At 62.4% G+C, this 17469-nt stretch overlaps 1 protein-coding gene across 5 annotated transcripts; it reads left to right on the top strand.

The window, feature by feature from the left end:
* The first annotated feature begins 1731 nt into the window (after nt 1-1731).
* RBBP8NL (RBBP8 N-terminal like) lies at nt 1732-16967 on the top strand. 5 transcript variants are annotated; one of them, XM_069546764.1, is made up of 14 exons: nt 1732-1871; nt 7925-8069; nt 9119-9161; nt 9706-9801; nt 10298-10410; nt 10979-11051; nt 11363-11493; nt 11629-11717; nt 11970-12136; nt 12673-13378; nt 13660-13786; nt 14231-14301; nt 14396-14522; nt 16342-16967. In XM_069546764.1, the coding sequence occupies exons 1-14, from the start codon at nt 1854-1856 to the stop codon at nt 16359-16361; spliced, it is 1926 nt and encodes a 641-aa protein (XP_069402865.1). In that variant the 5' UTR covers nt 1732-1853; the 3' UTR covers nt 16362-16967. The 5 variants fall into 5 exon arrangements, 4 of the variants coding, with proteins under 4 accessions (XP_069402865.1, XP_069402866.1, XP_069402867.1 ...); XM_069546765.1 differs by having other exon boundaries at nt 11629-11711; XM_069546766.1 differs by lacking the exon at nt 1732-1871 and adding an exon at nt 4092-4269.
* The last annotated feature ends 502 nt before the right edge of the window (nt 16968-17469 follow it).

Here is a 17469-nt window from a genome sequence, read left to right on the forward strand (position 1 = left end):
ATTCACTGCATCGCTGGGGTGTCAGAGGTCTTCTCCTCCCAAAGAGGTGTGGATGGCTTGTGGATGGTTCATCCACGCACCCATCGGTGCACGGTGCGTTGCTACAGACATGGAGACAGTGCTGCAGGCACCTCGGATCCCTGGGTTGTGGGATGGCTCTGAATTTCCCTTTATGGGGAACTAGAGCTTTTGTTCAGCTACTAACATGGTCCAGTTGGAGCCCATGCCCAATCCACTGACAAGCACAGTGAGCACCTCCTGGGGCAGACCCTGGTCCAGCTGCCATCATGAAGCCAGTTTTCACAAGGCCATGGCTCAGAGAGGTGGGGTGACTGGCCCAAGGTGAGCCAGCTCTCAAGGGACAGAGTTGGGGTTCAAACCTGGCTGAGGTGGAGGGAGGGGGGCAGGGCTCAATTAGGCTGACCCTGGCTGCTTTGAGGGTTAACCCTGCCCCTGCCTCTGCCCTCCCCATGGGGACACCCAGACACAGGCACACAAAGCCAAAGCCACACAGCCCACCCTCACATCTACAACCCCAACCTTGAAAATAGCACACCACTTACACAACAAGAGCACACCAAACACGTGAATAGACAAGCTGAGGGGTGAGCGCACACACGCACACGGTCCCCACAGGCCAGGCTGCCCCACGCTCACCATGTCCACCCCCTTGTGCAGAGCACATGCCAAGGGGCCCACAGCATGCAGACACCTCCCCCAGGGGCCCAGCCAGGAGGCATCTGCAAAGCTCCCGGCAGGCTAGAGCCTGGGGGTGCCCACCACTGCTCCCCTGAGAGCCTGGGGTGGGGGTGGGGGGCAGCCAGAAGGGGCCTCACCAGGGAGCAGGAAGTGCCTCCTGGGACCTCACCAGGGCAGCTGGCCTGGAGCCCGGGTCCTCCCCCATGGAGCCCTGAGCACTCCCTGGGGTTCCCTCAGGTACTCCAAGGGAGGGCTCCTGTGCAGAGTTGGGAGTAGGAATTTGGGTGTAGCTTAAGGGGGATCAGGGTGAGGGAGCACAGGGTGGGGGCTTGTGGAGGAAGCAGGGGGGAGCCGAGGGGGAAAAGTAGTGGGTGGCAGCTGCTGCCCTCGGGCCAGCTCTTTTCTGCATGAGTGCAGCCACAGGGTTGCGAGCGGAGGACAAACACGGAAAACCGCAATGCCCGGCTCCTCCTGTGCCCACGGTGGTGGCCCCTGGCCCAGCCTCACAGGGCACCCCAGGCCGCCCTGAGACCCTAGATGCCCACCCGCCTAGGCCACCTGCCTGTTCTCTTCTGGGGGGTGGAGGAGCCAGTGAAAGGCAGGGGCCCCAACCCAGCAAGGCCACTGCCAACCCCACATCTAGACTCCGTCTCCAGAGCTCCAGCAGAGGCAGGCCCGTGGTCATCATCCCCAATTTACAGACAAGGAAACTGAGGCAGGACAGCTCAGCTCACGGGAGCCAGGGGAGAGGCTCGCTGCTCTCCTCCACCCCGAGATGACAATGCTCCTTCCTCCCCCAGCTCCCCCACAATCTGCCCCTGCCCTGCCCCTCACGTCCACTTCCAGGCCCTGGATTCTCCTTGCAAACTGCTCGGCTCCAGCCAGAGGCCCAGGCCATGCAGAGATCATGGAGAAACAATCCTCTCTCTGTGAGGGTCAGACCCGACCCGTTCTGCCACTTTCTGTGCGATGGCAGAACCCGTTGGGCGGCTTTGGGCCGGCTCTGCCTCCTCTCTGCTCCTGGCCGGGGGAATCGAAAACCTGTCAAGCGGGTTTGGCTAAAATTATGTCTTGTTCCCAAGCAAGTTCATAGTGCTGGTTTCCATCTCTCAGGCGGGAGCGTCCCGGAGCAGAGCGGAGGTCCCTGGAGGTGGATGCGGACACGGGGCCATGTGAGTACCTGGGGGCCTCCAGAGCCCCAGTGGCTTCAGTAGTTGGGGGCAGGGGAAGGGGCACAAGATCTGGGGTCACTGTGGGGTGCTAGCTACCAGGCAGAGACCCAGCCCCTGCTCGTGGGGGCTGGAGGAAGGGCCAGGGTGGGGTGGTGGCCACAGCCCCTGCTCTGGGGTACACGGTCCAGGGGGCTGAGTGGGAGCGCAGGCCACAGCGAGCTTGCTGGGCAGACAGGCTGGGGGAGTCAAGGCTTGGAAGGCTGGGGTTGGCACTGCTGTGCTGGGAAGTCCCTGGGTCTTCTGGGGACACTGCGAACAGGCTGGGGGCCTGGCACTTCATCCTGGTCCGGCCTCACCGCCTGGATCCTCAGACAGGCTGCAGCTGGGGAATGAGGGGTGGAGCGTGGTGCAGCCAGCCACGGCTCCCTGCCGGGCACTGTAGGACATCAGCTGCCCTCAGTTCGGTGTCCCCTGGGAAACAGTGACAAAAGGCTCCCAGGCCTCAGCCCTGCTCAGCCTCCCCCACCAGGCCTCAGGAAGGCAGCTGAGAAGTATCAGTGGCCCTGGGCCGGCCCATCCTTGAGGAATCAGGTTGCAGGGCCCACTGTTACTTGAGCCACCAGCGACACCTCGGCCTTGCTGAGCGAGTGCACACCTGCCTTGTGCCTCCGTGCACGTGTGCACACGCACATGTGGCACGCGAGTATGTGTGCACACGTGCAAGCAGCTTTCCTCCGTCCTGCGCAGTGCCACGTGCACAGTGGGGGGAGCGCACGCGTGTGCACACGTTTCTCTGTTGTGCAGTAGTTGTCGGGATGTTGTTAGGATACTGTTGTGTCTGCACGTGTGGGCATCACATGTGTATGCTCATGTGCCATGGGTCTACGTGTCTGGCGATGCTAGAAACCATCCAGGTAGTGGCATGTCTCAGGACCTGCCCTCTGAGCTGGCCCAGGAGGTCGCAGGAGGCTGCCCTGGCCGTATCCTTGCGAGCTGGTGACTGTGGAGTAGTGCCATCTCTCAGGGCCATAGATCCTTCATCTGCACAGTGAGGGCTGTTATGGCCACTCCACAGGCAACGTGAGCCCAGGGACTGACTACCTGAGACGTTCCTGCCGGACGCCTGGATGTGGGGGCTGGCAGGTTGGCCCCTGACCACCTGCAGTCAATGGGCACTGGATGCCTGCCACATGGAGGAGACCCGGCAGCCCAAGGTGGTGCAGACTCCTGTCCCCAGGAGCTGGGCCAGGACACTGCCGTCATTTTGTGGCCAAGGACACTGAGACACAGTGGGAGAGAGACTCAGCTAAGGTGACCGGAGAAGGGGCTTCTCCCTCACCATGCGGGGCATAGGGAGCCACCGCCAGTCTAACCTGCTTCACACCTGTCCCTGAATCTGTAGAATGGGACAGTGAGTGCCAGAAGGCAGGGGGAGCTCCAATCATACCCGTGGGCTGAGCCAGGGCACACAGCAGGTGCTCCACGAAGACCTGTGTGGGGACATGGAAAGGGCTTGGATGGTGTGCCCAGCCTTGTGAGGCCCCTGGTGACGGGCAGGCGGAGCGTGCCTGGGTCACTCTGGGACCTGGTAGGGGGCCTGCAGTAGACGCCGCACAGCCATAGAGCCCTGGCCCGGGACTCGGCTGAGCGGATGCCCGGGGAACAAGGGCCACTGCTATGGCTATTGCTGCACCATTGTCATCGCGTTACTCACAGGTGGGTGGAGAGATCAACGGCAGAGAAGGCGCAGAACTGGGGGCCTGGGGCCCCTGGACCCGAGGGCATGCTGGAGAAGAGGCCTCAACAAGAGAAAGTGGCCAGGGCCCTGCCGGCCGGCCCAGGAGCCGGGCAAGAACCTCACCACCAAGGCTTTGCGGCTCAGTGGACAACACCCGGACCAGGGCCACAGCTGGGGCTCTGGTGGCCTTCTCTGTACATGGCGGCAGGGGCATTTCCCTGAGACACGGCCACGAAGACCCAGCGGTCCCTGAGTGTCCACGCAGGGCACGAGTGTGTATCATCAATGCTGGCATCTGAGACTCTGCTCTGAACTCAGGGGCTTTCTTGTCCTCCTGTAGAGGGCCTTGGTGGCACTTGAACTTGGGCTTCTGTAAGGAGCCCTGCTGGGCCCTTGGGGCTGCCTGCAGGAGGCACTGCGTGTGGTGGATGCAGGTCTCCATCTGCAGCTAGCTGAGTGCCTGCCAGGCCCTGCGCTGAGTACACAAATCACCCGGAAGGCATCGTCTGGACACACGTACTTGGTGGGACACACCCACAACCACCTGAGGAGGTGGCGCGGTTACCTCAGATGAGGGACTCAGGCTCTGGGGACACACTAGTCCTGTCCACAGAGGCTCCAGGCAGGCCAGGGAGCACTGCGCAGGCTGACCTTACCCAGGTGAGTGGCAGGTGCACAGGGTCACCGGTGTGCCTGACCCCTGCCCTGCCCTGCAACCTGCAGCTTCTGGGGCTCCACCCAGCAGAGACCTTCCAGCCTGGGTGTCCAGAGCAGGAGTAGGAGTGACCCTGGGCCCTTGAGGAGCAGCCCTCAGGTCTCTGCCTCCAGCACCACCACCCCCCGCCCCCGCAGTGGGCAACTCGGGCCACCCTCTCCAGCGCCCAGGGCCCCCAGGCCCAGAGGCAGGAGCCAAGACCCCACGCCATAACCTGCTCCCTCCTCCTGACACCACTGTAGCCCCCACCCCAGGCCTGGGGGCAGCCCTCCTGCCTCTCCCCTCAGTGGCTCTCAGCACACCTGGCAAACACCAGGGAGGCCCCCAGGGAGGGCTGGCCCACCGTCCTCGGGCCGAGACCACGTGCACTTTTTTAAAGTAATTTCATTTATATTCATTTACTTGTTTCCGTCTGCACTGGGTCTTTGTTGCTGCACAGGCTTTTCTCTAGTTTTGGCAAATGGGGCTACTCTCCAGTTGTGATGCACAAGCTTTCCATTGCAGTGGCTTTTCTTGTTGAGGAGCACAGGCTGTAGGCAGGCGGGCTTCAGTAGTTGCGGCTCCCAGGCTCTAGAGCACAGACTCAGTAGTGTGGCTTAGTTGCTCCACGGCATGTGGGATCTTCCCAGACCAGGGCTCGAACTTGTGTCTCCTACACTGGCAGGCGGATTCTTATGCACTGAGCTACCAGGGAAGCCCCCACATGCACTTTTACAGCTGAGGTTCTTCCTACCCACAACCACCAAATTCCTATCAGCTGGGGACCCACCTCCTCATCCTCCCGCTGCTTCCTTGGAGCCGCCCCGCCCCCCTGCACTCTGAGGGTGGGGGCTGGGTCATGGGCTGCCCCAGGAGGCTGACTGGCCTCTTCTCCTTGGCCACTCTCTGTCGCCTGCCCGCCCAGAGGAGGCGCACCACCCCCGTGGCACTGTCACCAGCGGCTGGACAGTCCTGGTCATCCCTGGGAAATGTGGGGCTTCCAGCAGAATACACCCTCCAGCTGTGCTGCCCCTGCCCAGCTCCGTGTCTTGTCCACGCTGCCCCCTGCCCATCAGAGATCCCAGAGGGGCAGCCAGGTGGGGCCTTTGGGCGGTTTGGAATAGAGAGGAGCCTGGGGTACCCAGACAGAGGTGGGTATCTGGGCCTTTACCCACCTGACTCCACACCACAGTGTTGTCTTTAGGAACAATGTTGACCTCTCACTTGGACCTGCACCCATCCCCAGAGCCTCTCCTGGGCCTGGGGCACTGCAGGTTCCCAGGGGCGGCTCCTTCACGGGCGTTGGCCCAGCCCACGGCCCATGGTAGACGCTGATGGGGAAGAACGGCCTGTCAGGCAGGTCTGGGTGGAATTTCAGGCACAGTGGCTTGGCCCTCCCCAGCTGGCCCACCTCCCCCTGCAGGGAGCCTGAGCCGAGGAGAGCTCCTCCCACAGTCCCGTCTCCCACCATCAGATGAAGATGAGAGAGCCAGCAGAGCAGGGCCACCTGGAGCGCATCCCTGGTCCACAGCGGGCAAGGACACATCCTCAGCCCCAGGGAGAATTCAAGCCCCGACTCCCGTTTCCCACTGGGTAGCCAGGGAGCATGACTTGATGTCTTTGGGCCTCAGCTCCCCTATCTGGAAAGTGGGCTCCTTGCAATGTGGTCAGGGTTAGATGGGCTCAGGAAGTGAGGCTGGATTACCATGTACACCCTACAGCCCTGGTCTCCCCTACCCTCTGCAATTCAGCATCTTGTCCCCTAACCTGCCAGGACATTCCTCTGGCTCCCAGCCTCAAGGAAGGGGCCCCACCAAGCTCCTCTCATTCCCAGAGCCCTCACTCACCCAACACAGAGCCAGTAAGCAGGGACCCCCCCCTTCCCTGGCCATCTCTTGGGAGTGTCGCAGAGGCCCACCTTCCTGTCACTCCGTCCGTCTAGCACATCCCTGCCTGTGGGCTCTGGCGGCCACCATGAGACGCAGGACCGTTCTCTGTCCTCTTGCTGGGCCTGGGGTTTGAGGACCCAGCTGAGAGCCAGCCTCCCTGTCAAGTCCCCTTGGAAAGCTCCAGGACAGTGCTTGCCCTGGCCTGGTTTCTCTTGGGGTCACGGGGCCTGCCCCCTCAGTTGGTGACCCCACTGCCAGGGCGCCCACCACCCAGCTTCGGGGAGCCCAGAGCAGCTGCGCCTCTGCTGCGCCTCCTGTGCAGGAATCCTGCAGTGTGCTGGCTTCCCCGGCCTGGCCCTGCTCTGCAGTCTCGGAACCAAACCTGAACAGCCCCGGACTGTCATCTCTCCTGCCACCGCTGGACACTACCAGCAGGCACTGGAGGGTTTCTAGTTTGGGGACTGCTGATGCAAACACTCCGGTCTCTGAAATGCAAGTGAGACCACACACCTCCTTCAGTGAGGAGCAGGGGGAGGGAGCTGCGTGTGGCCTCGGGCGAGGCCAAGAGGTCTTTGGGCAGAGGTTTCCAGGGTTTGTGAAGAGGCCCTCCTAGGGGAGGTGGAGCACTGTGCCAGTTGGTGGTGGCCTGGGCCAAGGCAGGCTCTGCGAAGGAGGGAAAGTGAGGTTCTGGGCATGTACAGACGCAAACCCAGGGGACCCCAGGGCTCCTTGGACTGAGGACAAGGAGGGACCAGAGGGGCTGCCTCCCCCTGGCCTGGAGGTGATGATGGCAAGGGTCTGGGCTGGTGGCATCACTGCTGACCTGGCTATGAGCTGTGGGTCTAACTCCCACTGGGTGACAGGTAGTGCCACAGAGCAATGGTGGCCTGTGGTATCTGCCACCAGAGGTGAGCCACCAGGACTGAGGGTCTCTCACCCAGAGGAGGGTGGTGCCTGGCATCACAGTGAGGAACCTACTGCTGGGCTGAGCCCCGGGCTCACTCCCAGCTCCGAGCTGGACCCTGTGGGACCCCAAGGCATACTCACCAGGCCCACTGGATGGGCCCTGTGGCCACTACCAGAGGGAAGAAAGGGCTGCTCAGAGGGGCCAGAGCTCACGACAGTCACACAGCGGGCAAGGTTACCCAGCTCCCAGCTTGGATTCTTAATCCCACAAACTTTTAAGTTTTAGCAAACGCTTCGTGGAGGTGAAACACAGGCAGGAAAAAGGGCCCAGGCCATGAGGGGTGGCTAGGTGGACTTCTTCCAGTGCACGGCCACCAGTTCCTACAGAGAAAATAGCCAGCCAACCCCCGAAGTCCCCACCTTGGCCCCACGGGGCCATCCATGCCACTGCAGGCACCTGGACCCTCCTGAGAGAGCTTTCCCATTGGCTGAACACACCCTGGCTTACTGACCTGCCAGCTGTTGGCCAGCTTGGGCATCTCCAGTCTGGGGCTTCATCACAGGTCATGTGCACACTCATGGCCCCAGCACCAAGTGGGAGCTGGTCCCCTCAGGCCATCTGCTTTGCTGTGAAGACTGGATTAGGGAGTTGAGATGAAGTGAGAATGTCCCATCCCTACAGGATGGACATACATGCCCCCCTCAGGCGTGGACATGACCCAGTGGGTGGTCACAGGACAGGACTCCCACACCTACCTCCTGCACCCTGCAGCCCACAGACCCCTCCTGAGCCAATGTGACTGTCCCTTGGTTTCCTGCTCCACAGGCTGGAAACAGAGGGGCAGTAGAGGCCAAGGGGCTGTCCCCACACCTGGAGCACAAAGGACCCAGGGCCGGGGCCGCGGGAGCCATGGAGAGTTTCACAGAGTCACTAAACAGACTGAAGGAAGTCCACGAGAATGAGGTCATGGGTGAGTACCTTGGGGAGGACAAACTCTCAGCCAGACAGTGGTCTAAGGGCCAAGGTCAGGCCAGGGGACTCCCACATGTTGCCTCCAATTCTTGCCAAAACCAGGACCATGCCTTGCAGGACCAGAAAAGGAGTCCTGACCCAGAGCCCAGAGCTGCATCGTGGCCAGGCACCCAGCCTTAGACCAACACCCAAGTGCAGCCCTGGAGGGGTGGCCCCCAAACGGTCAATTCACATCAAAGCAGGAATAAAAGACCAGCCTGGCCACAGAGAGCTGAGACACTATAGCCAAGACCAGCCCCTTGCCCAAGGTGGGGGCCTCCATGTCCCCCAGAAGGGAGGTCACCTACTTTCTTTGTAGGAATGGAGCCCAAGGCTCCAGAGGCTTGTCTGGAACGTTCCGGGTGCTGAGCTAAAATCCCTCTGCCCCTTCTAGAACCCCAGGCTAAGCTCTGCCCTGGTACGCATGTCTGTCCAATTTCCCCACCAGCAACAGGACTGACTGCAGCTACCTGCTCCATTCACTCCCCCAGTGCCTGGACCAGACCCTCCCCTGACCTTTCTGAGAGTGCTCACCTCCCCTCCCACATTAAAGGCCCAGAGACCCAGAGGGGCAAGGACTGCTTGGGCTAGACTAGGACCCAAGCCAGACCATGATGAGGAGGGGAGGAGGGGCTCTGCTGGGGTCTCCCTTGGGGGACCATTGGCAGCACCCAAAAAGCATCCCTCCTGGGCCTTAGTTGGGTAATTGGTGACTCCCAGCATCTGGGACCCATCCCCAGCTGACACCAGAGCCAGAGACAAGGGAGGGGAGAGGCTGGGCCCAGACCAGGGCCCCAAGGAGCCAGGAGACTGACCAGAAGCTGGCAGCAGGTGCAGACTGGGAGCCCTCCAAGGGGGTGACCTCAGGGAGTCAGTGCAGGGACCCAGGCAGGGGGCGGGTGTCTGGAGAGGGCGCTGCCAGACAGCCAGGGACAGGAAATGCCCCGGCTCCAGGTAGAGGCGGCAGCCCAGCTGGGCCTGACCTCTGCTCCTTTCCTCACTCCTCAGGCCTGCAGAACAAGCTTCTGGAACTGAACTCAGAGAGGTGCCGGTGAGTGAGGACAGGCCTGGCCCAGGAAACTGGAAGGGCAGTGACTCCCCAGGGTTCATCTCCCTTCTTCCCCTGCAGCCCCAGGGCCCCGGCACTGCCACTAGCAGTGATGCAGGAGAAAGTGAAGATCAGCATAGGGGGTAGGGGGAGTCTGGTCCCAGGTCATGCCTCAAGGAACTGGAGGAAGCGGGGCTGGAAAGTCCAAGCCCACCAGAGTGAACAGGGACCCTCCAAAGGGATGGGCAAGGAACATCCATGCAGGGCACCTCTGGGACCGATAGCTATCAACAGGGGGACTCTACGTGAGTCCTGGAGACCCACAGGCAGACTCCCCAGGTCCCCACTTCACAGAACACTGCCAGGTGGCACATGGACGAGACAGAGTCCTCAAGGCTGTATACACTCACGCTTGGGCGAGCTGGCATTGCTCTTGCGAGGCCCCAAGTCTCAAGGAAGTCCTAGGCTGGTGGCCAGGGAGAGGCTAGTGGGTAGCAGAGAGCTCTCTGGGTAGAGCAGACCCCCCACTTCAGATCGTCCCCCACAGGGATGCCCAGAGGGTGGAGGAGCTCTGTGCCAAGAACCACCAGCTCAGGGAGCAGCAGAAGGCACTGAAGGAGAACCTGCGGGCGCTGGAGAACAGGTGGGGGCACCTCACAGCCCACTCATGATGGGGGCAGGGGTGGAGGAAGACCAGAGCGTTCTGTGGAGAGTGAGTCGGGGATGCTCTGGAGTCAACTCAGCCACTGTAGGACTTCTCAGAGCCTTAAGTAAACTGTACTTTTCAAGGTTCCTTCCCAAACTCAACAGCATGTGGCGTGCTTAGCCCACGGGGTGGGCAACGCGGTGGGGAAAGGCAGGGCAGGTCCTGGGAGTGGGGTGGGGGGGCGTGGCATCCCGGCCCTTCCCTCTCAGAGCAGCCTCTCGCTGTCCCTCCTTCAATATTTATTTATTTTTTTTTCAAACAATGTGCAGTGCTTTTACTTTTTTTTTTTTAGTTTTTTATTTTTTAAATTTTAAAATCTTTAATTCTTACACGCGTTCCCAAACATGAACCCCCCTCCCACCTCCCTCCCCATAACATCTCTCTGGGTCATCCCCATGCACCAGCCCCATCGCTGTCCCTCCTTGCCCCGCAGGCTACGGGCTGGGCTGTGTGACCGCTGCATGGTCACCCAGGAGCTGGCCAGAAAGAAGCAGCAAGAGTTCGAGAGCTCCCTCCTCCAGAACCTGCAGCACGTCTTCCTCCTCAGTGAGCGCCCCCCTGCTCTGCATCCTGCACCCCGTTCCTCTGTGTGGGCCGGCGACCCCCACCTCCTCAGCCCAACAAGGGGTCTTGGGGAAAGGGGAGGAGGTGATCCAGGGCTGCACTGTCAGGAGGGACACCCGCACCCCAACTCACAGACAGATGGTGCAAAGCCCCCCGCTGGACCCCACAGGCCACCTGCTGCTCAGTCACCAGGCCAGGGAGTCCCTGCCTTCTCAGAGCCTCAGCTCCCTCCTTCTCAGGATAAGGAGGGTCCCGAAGACACCTGGGTTCCATGAGTCCTGCTGATGAGCACAAGCCCCTTTCCTTTGGCTGGGGGGTCCCTCGAGGCTATGGAGCGCCATCCCATTTCACAGCCTCCAGGCTGGTGCTGCTCACTCAACATCCACCCACCCACTCAGGCAGCAAGCATCTATGGGGTACCTGCTGTATGCCAGGCCCCGAGCCAAGTGCTGGAGCCTCAGCTGGGCCAGGACAGGGGGACTCCCAGGGCCATGAGGACCCCACTCGCCCTCCCCCTCCCCAAGTCCTTCCTAACCGGTGCCTTCTACAGCCACTGAGCTGACGCGGCTGCAGGAGGAAAATGACGCCTTGAAGGAGGAAGTGAAGCGGCTTCAGGGCCCAGGGTGAGTGGGGGGAGCCCCGGGCACTTGTGCAGGGGGAGGGGTTCCACAGGCCAGCATCCTGGGACAGACAGCAGCCTCCCCTGGTCTGCAGGCACAAGGCCCCCCAGAAATGGAGCTGGGCTGCAGCACCCATGGCAGCTCTGGCGCTTGGGCCACCCCCAGACAGGTGTGAGCCCACGATGACGTCTTTCCTGGTCACCTGGGTCTCCCGCACAGGTGGCTTGGCCCCCAGGAGGGCGCCCTGGGCTTTCTGATCGTCTCTGGGATGCTGCCCCCTCACCTGCCTCATATTTGCCTCCCACTGGGGACAGGCCCAAGCCCCAGCTCAGGGAGGGCGTCTCGGACCCCCCATCACCCCTGCTGCTCCCCTCCCTGGGCGCCCAGAAGGCCGTCACTGAGAAACCTCTGGGAGGCCACGAGGAGACAGAGGATGGCCATGCAGGTGCAGGTCCAGGTCCATGGGAGAGGGGGGTGTGGGGCAGGGGGGCTGAGCAGCCTGGGACCAGGGGGCCCTCGGGCCGGGGGCTGAGCTGATCCCTCTCAGCAACCGTCCTGCCCTCTGTTCCTCCTCCCACAGAAAGGCCAGGGGTGTACGGGACGTCTCCAATGGCCAAAATCTCCCCAAGTCCCAATCTTCCTGAGGCACGGACCCCGGAAATGGTGAGGGTGAGGGGCCCCGAACCCCTGAACCCACTCCTCCCTCTTCCCGGGCAGCCCGAGGAGGAGGCCAGAACTGCCTGCTATATGCCATGCACATGGCAACATGCCCATCCTCGCGCCAAGCAGAGTCCTGAGCTCCACGTGACAAGGGTGGAAGCGAGGCTCAGAGTGGGTGGGAGACCTGCCCAAGGTCACACAGAGAAAAGGGCAGAAGGTAGCAGCCAAGCCCACCCAGGCTGACCCACCCACCCTGTGCAGAACCCCCAGCGCATCTCCAACCAGCTGCATGGGACCATCGCCGTGGTGCGGCCTGGGTCTCGGGCCTGCTCCGCTGACCAGGGCTCCACCAATGGGACGCCTCCACTGCCGCCCACCAGGCACAGCCCACCCAGCCCACCTGGCAAGCACAGCCTCCCTCTGGACAGGTGAGCGCCCGCCCTCTGCCACCACCAGGAGCTGCCTCAGCTGGGTACCCAGTCTCCTCCCCTGGTCCCAGCTTTAAGGCAGAGGCCAACAGCAGGGCGTCCCTCCCTTTGTCCCTTCAGGAGACCTGCTCTCCCTGGCTTGGCTTTCCCCTGCCTGCAGCATAGTTCCCACATTGACATCTGAACAGCCAGGGTGGGGTGGGGGTTCGTGGACAGAGGAGACAGGGACTGGGCACCCCCTTTCATCATGGTCTGAGGAGAGTGGGGGTGGGGTTGTGGGCAGGGTGCTCCAGAGGACTGGGTAGGCAGCTGACGCCCAGAATGGGGAGAGGCCTTAGTGGCCAGGTCCCTTCTCTGACCCCCAGGCCCCAGGTCAACTCTGAAACCAGGCACCTGATCCCCAGGGGCCCGGGCATTCCCCTCCCCACTGTCCACCGTGTCACGTGGGCACCCATCTCACCGCCAGGAGCCCTAGTCCTCCCTGTGAAGTGGGGCTGACCATGCCCCACAATCACCAGGCTTCTCCTTACCCACAGCATCCTGCAGGCCTCTCGGCCCTCTCCCAAGACCTGCGAGTCCCTGAAGCACTCCCTCCAGGCCGACCGCCTCTGCCTCCTGAACCGCCACCTAACCCTACACCTTGGCAGCCCCCCGGCCCCTGCCACAGCCCCCAGCGGCCCCCAATCCCAGGGCCTCAAGGCTGGGGAAGCAGAGGCCTGGGAGGAGCCCTCGGGCCTGCTGGGCCTGCCGGGCACCCTGGTGGGCGTGCGGAACCCAAGGCTGGAAGGCGCACTGCACATGCTCCTGGCCCAGCAGCTGCGAGCACAGGGCAGAGTGGGCAGTGCCCGGCTGAGGGGCCCTTGGGGGCCCAGAGGGACGCCACCCTCCCCAACAGCCGACTCAGACTCCGAGGGTCCTGAGGGCGAGGCGGCCAGGGCAGCCCTGCCCAGAGAGAGGCACTCACAGCCCGGAGGCCTGGGCAGCCCCCAGGGGAAGGAGGGCACGGCCACACAGGACTATGTCCCAGACAAGCCCCTGGACCTCTCAGAGAGGGGTCGGTGCCGGGCCAGTGCTCCCAAGCCTGCCAACCAGTCGGGGTCACTCAGCCCTCCACGGGTCCCCACGCCCAGCCCTGAGCCACCCCAGGGAGTGGGACCATCTGCCCAGTGTGGAGCCCAGAGACTCAGCAATGGCACCCAGGAAGCCAGAGAGCCAGAGGCAGAAGAGCATCCATCTTCCCCGGTGAGGGACCAAGCCCCGTTCCTGGGCTCTGTGTGTCCCACCCAGAGCACCTGGGCCCCAGGCTGCCCTCTCTTCTCTGCTCCACCAGCCAATTGCCGAGGGAAAGCCTGCTGCCGAGGGAAAGCCTGCTGCCCAGGTCACAAGCCAGGGGGAGCCAGCTGACCCTCCAGCCCCACCCTGTCCATGGCCCCTGCAGGCTCTGCCTGAGGCCGGGTGGGGGTGGGGGAGGAGGAGGGAAGTTGCCTTACATGAGCTCAAGTCTTTTTCTTCTTTCCCATTAGGACGCCCCCTACTTTGCTCCAGGGCCCCACTTCAGCCTGCCCTCTGCAAGTGGGCCAGGAGAGGAGGACAGAGGGAGGCCTAAACATCCACCCTACCCACCAAGGCCTGGTGGAGATGGCCACCCAGGTGAGGATGCGAACACGGGAAGTGTTCCATGGTGGAAGTGGAACCATACTGAGCAGGGAGGGCCTGACCCAACAAACTCTGGTCTCAGATTTGGTTCCCTACCTCCAGACCCAGAGTGGAGCAAGGGGCCCAGGGAGGGCACGTTTCTGACCACAGGAAGTGAATGGAGAGCATCCTAGCAACTGGGGCTTCAGGGCAGGTGATGAGTTCTCTGTCACCCAGCAACCAAGCCAGGGGGACCCCAGTGGGTGGGGTCATTGCAGGAATGCAGGGGACTTTGGGCTTGGACCCTACCCCAGGGCAGGTTACTCGGGCTCTCTGTGCCTCAGTTTCCCCAGCTTCAGAGGTGTTGCCACTCGTCCCAGCCTGGAAGGTTAGGGGCCTAGGCTTCTACTAGATGTCCAGGCCACCATCCTGGCCTGACCCACACCCTGCATCCTGCAGAGTTCAGCGAAGTCCAAGGGCAACAGCCAGAGTCGGATGAGCTGGACGAGCCAGACACCTCGGACAGAGAGGTCAGTGCAGCCGCACACTGGGGTGGGGTGGTGGCACCCTGGCTGCCCCAGGCTTGGGGGGGTTTCCTCACCATGACCACACCCCACCCTTCAGATGGGCCTGAGCACCAGGGCGGAGTCCACACAGAGCTCGCCAGGGGAAGGACCCGGGTGTGTCTGCAACAAGGAGTGTGGACGGGGCCCACAGAAGAGGAAGCGGGCCTCCGACCCCTGGAGCAAAGGTAGGTCCCTGGGTTGGGGGCGGGGCAGTTGCAGCGCCGATGCCTCCAGCCTTTCTGGCTACTCAGAGCTGTTCCCAGAGCAGTCTTGTAAGAGGACCTGGGTCAGGCCTGGGCAGACCCCGAGTCCACTTCCTCCTCGGTGGGCTGGCCCCTTCACCCCAAGCCTGTCTCCCTCTGGAAAGGAGGCGATATCATGGCTGATATGAGACAGCAGTGGGACACACAGTCTTCAGGGGAGAAGGGGCATCCTGGGCCACGAACAGCCCCAGGCCTGGGGGTCCTAGACCGCTCCCCTCTCACAGCCCCACCTGGGAGGGGGCAAGCTCGCCTGGACCACCTTATCCACTTTTAAGGAGGAGACCCAGCAGAGGCTGCTGCCCCCTGGCGTGGGTGTGTTTGTTCCCGATGTGGGGCTGGGGGCTGCTCTCCCGTTTGCCAAGGGTGGTGCCTGTGGGCTCCCCCTCCACCCAGGCTGAGGGTATAAGGACAGCTCCCACTTCCTGCTCCAGCCACAGTGGCAGCTTGGGCCGGGTCTCCAGGCGCCCGAGAGAGCCTTTGAACACCTGAGCTGATACTGCACGCCGCCTGGTGTTTGTCCAGGCAGGTCCATGTCTCAGGCTGGGCCATGGCTGCCACAATGCACCATTGTTGCCGGGAAGGTGACTGCAGCCTGTGTTTGTCAGGCGAGCGCTGGAGGAGGCCAGCATGCTGGTGTGACCTCACAGCACAGCCAGCTGGGCATTTTCGGAAGCCGTTCTGGGAGGCACGGTCCACAGGGGTGTACCACATCTGCCCCCACCTTCCACATGGTGTCAAGCCAGCCCCTTGCCCGCCCACCCAGACCAAGGCAGGGGCTCCCCAGATGGCACGCATACCCTCAGCACCTCACGGGTGATAAGTGAGAATAGCGCCCTTGTGTCGTGTGCCCATAGAGAGAGAGGCTCAAGGAGCGTTCAGTCGTTACTGTCTTTGGGCCTCGTGGGCCTGCCCGGGTATTAGCCATCACTGTCTCACAGATGCGAAAGTGGGGGCTCAGGGTGGGGTAACTTGCCCAGGGTCACAGAGGTGCTACACGGGGACAGGATGCCAACCTGATCCATCTGACCCAGAACCAGAGCTGGTTCTGCATCAGAGGCATGCCCGAAGCCCAGCATCGTGCAGGTCTCACCTGCAAGGGTGCCAGGAACCATATGTCCCTTCTCTGGGACCCCAGAGGCAGTGCCCAGCTGAGGGGCCCTTGGGGACCCAGAGGGACGCCGCCCTCCCCACCAGCCGACTCAGACTCCGAGGGTCCTGAGGGCGAGGCGGCCAGGGCAGCCCTGCCCAGAGAGAGGCACTCACAGCCTGGAGGTCTGGACAGCCCCCAGGGGAAGGAGAGCACGGCCACACAGGACTATGTCCCAGACAAGCCCCTGGACCTCTCAGAGAGGGGTCAGTGCCGGGCCAGCGCTCCCAAGCCTGCCAACCAGTTGGGGGCCCATGGAAGCACCTGCCAACATCCCAGGTGTTCTGAGAACATTTCCCTGTGAGCTCGGCTTATCCAGATACCCCAGACCCTCTGCAAGGTCACAGGGGAGGCCTCAGGGCCGGGCGGATTCCAGGGTCACATACCTTCTACCAAATTCCCAAGGCTTCCCTCCGATCAGGCCACCCTGTCCAGCATCCGCTGCCATCAGGAACAGGTCGACTCCCAGTGTGGGCTCCTGTGTTCCCAGAAACTGCCCACGAGGCCCTGGGCAAAAGCCCAGTGTCCCTGTAAGAGAGGACACGCAAGGTTACTACCGTGCCTCCTAGCTTAACTTTGGTCCACTTCCCACAGCCTCCAAGAAGCCGACCTGAGGAAGGAGGAACCAGGGAACCAGGAGTCCCTCACCCAGCACCAGCACCTGGGAAAAGACCAGGGCATCCCAGCCTGCCCAGTCATGCACCCCACCCGACTGATTGCCCGCAGCCAGGACAACCCCTACCACCAGCCAAGCAGACAGCCCCGGGAGCGGGGTAGTGGACTGGGTCCTGCCACATCCATGGGGGTGTGAAGGCCAAGATGATTGGTCTTTTGAACCCCTCCATCTTGGAAACGATCTTACCCACCGCTCTCACCCCAGCATCTGCTCCCTTGTGGGGAGCAGGGTCCTGGGAGACCGGGATGGCTCAAGCTCCAGCCGAGCCCCGCCCCCAGCTCTGCTGTGCATGGGCAGGCCCTCCTGGGCAGTGCCCCTCCTCCCACCAACCCAGACTCCACTAGTACCCTGGACCCAGGGGCTGCATGCCTCGCTACCCATTCCAGATGGGGTGTCGAGCTCCAAGCAGTGGTCTCGGGCGCCCCCTTGCGGGGTCCTACAAGTGTGCTGCCCGGTGAGGGCTAAGAAGGCCGGCAGGCGGCAGTGCAGCGCCTCTGCAGAGAGGGGGTCCCAGGACATGGGGAGAATAAAGTGTAAAGAAGGATGGCGTGTGCAGCTGGCAGGACTGGGGTTCAGCCGGGCCTCCACCTTCCCCGGGTGGGTGACTTGTGAGTGTCCAGGGATGGGGAGTCTGAAGGGTAGGATCCAAACCAGCTCTGTGTGCTGAGCCTGTGGGGAGGGCTGTGGGAACAGAATGTGCGCCAGACGCCACGTAGACCCCCTCCTCATTGACACCTCCGTGTCCCTGGCCCCACACCCGCCACTGAACCGTCATCACTCTGCACAACCACAGGGCAGCTCACCCAGGACACTGCCCCGCACAGAACCAGGAAGACCGTGTTCTGCCCGCCGCCCCGCTATCTCTGCAGCAACCTCAAAGCTTAACATGGTGCCAGCTGGCAGAAGAGAGACCACCCCAGAGCCCAGCCCCATTATCCAGCAGCAGACAGCATGGTTTTGGAGCTGAGGGCCAACAACCAGATGACAGCCATCCCCCTTTATCTTCCTCATCTGACATCAGTGTAACTATTGGCCACCAGCTTGTG

Source organism: Ovis canadensis, chromosome 13 (assembly GCF_042477335.2).
Source record: "Ovis canadensis isolate MfBH-ARS-UI-01 breed Bighorn chromosome 13, ARS-UI_OviCan_v2, whole genome shotgun sequence".
NCBI classification, from domain to species: domain Eukaryota; kingdom Metazoa; phylum Chordata; class Mammalia; order Artiodactyla; family Bovidae; genus Ovis; species Ovis canadensis.

What these genes read in the sequence shown, in the direction of transcription:
- RBBP8NL (XM_069546766.1), top strand. Translation starts at nt 4,180, where the DNA reads ATGAGGGACTCAGGCTCTGGGGACACACTAGTCCTGTCCACAGAGGCT. An exon ending in CGCAGGCTGACCTTACCCAG is followed by an intron (nt 4,270 to 7,924) that starts GTGAGTGGCAGG and finishes CCTGCTCCACAG; the next exon opens with GCTGGAAACAGAGGGGCAGT. An exon ending in AAGAGCATCCATCTTCCCCG is followed by an intron (nt 13,379 to 13,659) that starts GTGAGGGACCAA and finishes CTTTCCCATTAG; the next exon opens with GACGCCCCCTACTTTGCTCC.